Consider the following 5,406-nt stretch of genomic DNA (forward strand, 5'->3'; position numbering starts at 1 on the left):
GAAGCCAGGTCTGCAGGACGCCAGGGGCCACGCGCGCTTCACACCCAACAGCCCTAGACGACGTCCCCGTGAAACCTGGTCCTAACTAGCCAGTTCCGCCTGGAGGCACATCAGGCGGGGGCCGGTGTCGGGAGGCAGGGCTTGTCCTGAGCTCCGGCACCTTGAAGGCACGAGAGTCACGTCAGATTGGAAGGCTCCGGGCTCTCTGTGCCTTTAAGGCCGTCCTGAGGGCGGGGCCTGGGAAACGGGCCCAGACGGCTGATTCACTCCAGGCGCTCCTCCCCTTTAAGGCGCGCGGCAGGGCGGGGCCCCCCCCCCCGGCCTCTTCAAGGCGCGGTCGGCGTCCGCCGGCAGAAAAAACGGCTTAAAGGCGACGCGTGGCGCGATGGCGAAGGCCCCACGCGCGTGCAGGCGGGGCTGGCGGCCGCGCCCGGTGCTGCTGCTGCTGCTGCTGGCGCTGCCGCCCCCGGGGGGCCCGCCGGGCGCCGCCGCCTACTTCCCCGAGGAGCGCTGGAGCCCGGAGTCGCCGCTGCAGGCGCCGCGAGTCCTCATCGCGCTGCTGGCGCGCAACGCGGCCCACGCGCTGCCCGCCACGCTGGGCGCGCTCGAGCGGCTGCGGCACCCGCGGGAGCGCACGGCGCTGTGGTGAGCTCGGCCCCCGCCCGGCCTGCTTGCCCCCATTCGGGCGGCTCCACGCCACGCGCTGCCTGCTGCCCCGGCCGGACCGGACCCACGCGTGGCCCCCGCTGGCTTCCCTCTTCGGGGCGGGCCGGGCGCGCGGGCCCTTTGCTTTTGCCGTCCCGCCCCTCCCCCTGTCTCTTCCCCGCCGCATTAGGACTGACCGACCGCGCTCTGCAGATCCGGGACCCCTCGCGCCCAGCCCAGGGCTGGGCCGCTCTGCCTGGGACTAACCCTCAAACCCGCTTCGGAGCACCCACAGCCCCAAAGAAGGGGAACCCGGGGTCCCCGCGGCCCACACGGCACTTCCGCTAACAGAAAGACCTCACGGCTCCTGCTGCCTTGGATCCCGAACCCAGCCGGAGTCAGATTCCCTGCCCTCTAACCAGCGTGGGTGGGTGGGTTACCGGACCCTAGTGGCCAAAGGGGGAAGTGGCTCTTTCGTGGCAGGGGAATGGGGCCGAGTTCTGCCTGGCTGGTGACTTCCCGCCTCCTGCCTCAGTTAATGGGGGGCGTTAATGTCACTGCGGTTGGGTCCATCTCAGAAAATTAACCAGTTAATGCCTGCGAAGCCCTTGCGCCTGGCATCTCTGATTTGGTGCCCGTGAAGCCCTTGCGCCTGGCATCTCTGATTTGGTGCCCGATGGGCCAGAGCTGTGACCATTACTCTTATCCTTATGTTGGCATTACTAATCATCACTGCTGTTGGCGACTTCATAACAATTTTTTTTTTTTTTTTGGTGGGGGGATAGCTCTCATCTTTATGGTTAACCTGAACTCTTAAATGGCTCTCGCTCCTCCACCCCAGATTGCGTGGCCTGGATAATCCAAGAAATGTTTGTTGAATTAATAAGTAACCACAGCCCACTATAAGGTGGTGTTGCTCATAAGAGACAATTGAGGGGGGGGGTGAGGGTCTGTGATATACTGGATACATTTTAAAATTAAATTGCACAGGGGCGCCTGGGTGGCTCAGTCAGTTAAGTGTCGGGCTCTTGATTTTGGCTCCAGTCATGATCTCATGGGTTCCCATGGGTTCGTGGGTTCGAGTCCCCCCTCTGGCTCTGTGCTGACAGTGGAGCCTCCTTGGGGCTCTCTCTTTCCCTCTCTCTCTCTCTCTCTCTCTCTCGCACACAAAATAAATGAATAAACTTTGAAAACATGGTAAAACTAAATTGTACCTATTTAGTACTTGCGGTGGTTATAAGATCCTAGATGCTCAATAGAACTGATGACGTCTGATGTGTTTTTCCAGAATGAGCTCGTTTGATCCCCTCTGCAGCCTGGGGAAGTGGGTCCAGTCCTCCCTCACCTGTATTTCAGATGAGGAAACAGGCAGCGAGGGGGGAAGCGTCTTGCCCGGGGCTATAAGCTAGTGGGAGGCTGGCTTGGGGTCCGGAGTCTGTTGTTGCCCTGCTGCCCCGGTGGTCTGCCCTGCCTCACTGTCCCCGGCCTCACGCTGCCTGTCCTGCTCTGCCCGCAGGGTGGCCACGGACCACAACTCAGACAATACGTCGGCTGTGCTGCGGGAATGGCTGGTGGCTGTAAAGAGTTGGTACCACTCTGTGGAGTGGCGGCCGGCAGAGGAGCCCAGGTGAGCTTCGGCTTCTGCCCGGATGCCCCCCACCCCCCTCCCCCGACGCCCCAACAGCCGGACTGGGCTGCGCCGTTATTCACACACCTTTCCTGATTCCCCATTGTCCCAGCTCTGCAGCCTTAAGGGCTGGCCTTGGCTGCTCTGATCCGCCTTCAGCTTCAATGGGCCGTAATCCTCCAGCTGGACCTTTGCCCCAGACATTCTCTTCCCCGAAGTTCCCTTGGGCCCTTGTCCTCCTGGTGGTGGGGACACCTACTGCTTTGTCCCCAGTGTCCCTCTGTGCCCTGGCACCAGCTCTACTGCTTAGCTTCCCCATGACCCCCTGGGCAGTGCTGACCCCTGGTTTCTTTAATCCTTTCAGGTTTTTTTTCTTAACCCGTCTGCTGCCCAGACCAGATTGCAGTCTGGGAGGACAGGCTGCAAGTTTACTTCTGCGGCTCCTCTTACCCTCAGGAATGACCCTGCAAGGCATAGAGGCCCCCGACCCCCATCTCCAGGGCTTTCTTCCTCCTCTGCAGCTGGCCCTGGGCCTCCTCCCCCAGTTTTCTCCTCTTGCTTCCTCACAGCCTTCAGATCCAGCCCACACATCCCCCCCTCCAGGAAGCCCTCTCTGACCACTGCCCCCTGGGTTGCGATGGTGCCCCACGCTTCCCACAGCACAGCTGCCTCTCTGCAGGTCCTACCCGGACGAGGAGGGCCCCAAACACTGGTCCGACTCGCGCTACGAGCACGTTATGAAGTTGCGCCAGGCAGCCCTGAAATCTGCCCGGGACATGTGGGCCGATTACATCCTGGTGAGTTTCTCGGCCAGCCGCCCCCAGATGGCGGGGGAGGTCTGGGTGGCCGAGGGAGGCGGAGCAGTGGGCTGTAGAGACCAACTTTAACCCCACCCCCGTTTACGGAGGGAAACAGGCTCTGAGAGGGGGAGTGAGTTGTCAGAGGTGACACAGCTGGGTGGCAGAGTTGCTGGGATTCAGTGCAGGGCCCCCTGGGCTCTTAGTCATCAGGTTGTGTTCCTAACCGTCCCCTGTGGTGGGACCCTTGGGCCGTCTCCTTTTTATTGCCCCTCCTGCACACCCGAGGATAACATCCTCTGGGCGAATTCCGAGAAGCTAGAGGATGCGGTGGGGGGCTGGGGGGCACTGGCGATGGGGCCTGACTTTCACTTCCTTCTGGGCCGGCCATTGCCTCTGGAGGGAGGGACGGTTCAGGCGCAAGTGCAGTGATGTTCGAGCCCCGTCCGCCCATCCCCTTGATCTGGACGTGATCTCCCCCCTGGTGCGGGTGGGGGTGGACGGCACTGAAGGCTGGGCCTGGCTCCCCGTGGAGGCTGAGTGCACTCGTGCCAGCCTGACGTACCTGTGGTTGGTCTCCATCTACACGCCGGGCCCTGAGCTGCGGTCTGCACCTTCCTTATTTACTTAGTGGGCAGACGTCTGTGAGCCTGTCCCCTGCCTTCCGTCCGCGGGCCGGACCCCGAGGACACGGTGAGGGTCAGCACGGGCTGCACCCTGCCTTCCTAGCGTCCCCGGAAAGGCGGACGTGACCAGAAAATGAAACTGAGTGAGGATATAGCCAAAGGCAGCCAGTGCTGCGATCGTACAAAGGCAGCTGGTGGCGGATCAGTGTCCTGGGGCTACGGTGACAAAGTAGCCCGCACTGGGTGGGGGGGGGGGCTTAAAATGACAGAAGTTTATTGTCACGCGGTTCTGGAGACCAGAAGTCTCAAGTCAAGGTGTCCGCGGGGTTCTGCTCCCTCTGAAGGCTCTAGGGGAGGGTCCTTCCTCACTTCTTCCAGCTTGTGGGGGCTCCGCATGTTCCTTGGCTTGTGGCCACATCGCTCTGTTGTCTGCCTCTGGGGTCACACGGACTCCTCTCTCTGTCTCTTCTTATCAGGTCATTAGTCATTGAATTTAGAGCCCACCCTACTCCAGTCTGACCCCTGGTGACCTGTGACTGTGATCTTAATAGGGTCTTTGCACATGTAAGTAAGATATAGGTTAAGATGGGGTCAGAATTTCAACATATCGTTTTCTGGGGGCCCCCGTTCAGTCCACAACAGATGGCATAATCAGGGTGTTGTGATGAGTGAGCAGGGTTGGGGGCCTCCCTTAGGAGGGGACCCTGGCAGTGGATCCGAAGGAAGAAGGAAGCTGGCCTCCGGGGGGATACTGAGGGAGTGTCTGAGGCAGAGGGAACAGAGTAGGGCACAAGCGTGGGGCATACAGGGACTGGGAAGGAGGCCGGTGTGGCTGGAGGGGTGATGGAGGCGGTCCTGGAGTGGTGGGTGGGGGCCAGACTACGCAGACCAAGGGAGAGATTTCGTTTTTACTTTGAGGGTAATGGGGAGCCATGGAGGGTATGTGAGCACAGGAGAACTGTGTTCCGATTTATGATTTTCAGAAGCCTCGTGGCTTCCCCCATGGGGAAGCAGGGTCTGTTGGGGCAGGAATGGGGTTAGCAGGCCAGGGTAGAGGCCAATATGGAGCAGGAGGAGTGGGGAGTGACTGCAAATGGATTGGGGATGCTTTTTCAGGCTGAGGGGACAGGCTCTGTTCGGGGACTAGATGTGAGGGTGCCAGGAGGACCCCATGTCCCTGACCTGAGCTCTGCAGAGAGGGTGGAGGAGAAAGAATGGAACACCCTTTATAAATTACTTTTTCTTTTCTTAAACGGGGGAAAAAAAAAAAAAAAAGGAACAGACTCCTCCTGGGAGCCCTGTAGGTTGATGTCTTATCAGCCCATTTACAGACGGGAAGGTGGAGGCTCAGAGAGGTAGGTGACCACGTGCTGGGTGGAGTCTCGGAACCAGTGAGGTGCAGAGAGGAGACTGGCCCCTCCTGGAACCATCTAGCACAGAGCCACCTTGTCTGCTTCCCCAGGTTCGAGGCTGGCTGGCTTGCACTTCTCTCCCTCAGCAAACTTGGGCGGAACTCAGTGTGTTAGTTTAAAACTCAAAGCCGCTTTCGGCATACCAGTGTCTTTCTGTGACTGGGGCCTTTGGAAATCCACACTGGGATGTGGACCCCTTTGTCCGGTGTTTTAAAATTGTTATGAAAAGGACCTCTTAGAAAGGAAGGAAGGAAGGAAGGAAGGAAGGAAGGAAGGAAGGAAGGAAGGAAGGAAGGAAG

The 5,406-nt window shown here is 59.8% G+C and overlaps 1 protein-coding gene across 1 annotated transcript in view; it reads left to right on the forward strand.

The window, feature by feature from the left end:
- The first annotated feature begins 294 nt into the window (after positions 1–294).
- The window catches only part of COLGALT1 (collagen beta(1-O)galactosyltransferase 1), a 19,566-nt gene continuing 14,454 nt past the window's right edge, over positions 295–5,406 (forward strand). The window contains exons 1-3 of the mRNA XM_049640202.1: positions 295–645; positions 2,162–2,272; positions 2,952–3,069. Of these exons, the coding sequence (XP_049496159.1) occupies positions 386–645; positions 2,162–2,272; positions 2,952–3,069 (489 nt within the window). The 5' untranslated portion in view covers positions 295–385. The remainder of the gene's footprint in view (positions 646–2,161; positions 2,273–2,951; positions 3,070–5,406) is intronic.

Source organism: Panthera uncia, chromosome A2, assembly GCF_023721935.1.
Source record: "Panthera uncia isolate 11264 chromosome A2, Puncia_PCG_1.0, whole genome shotgun sequence".
Classification (NCBI taxonomy): domain Eukaryota; kingdom Metazoa; phylum Chordata; class Mammalia; order Carnivora; family Felidae; genus Panthera; species Panthera uncia.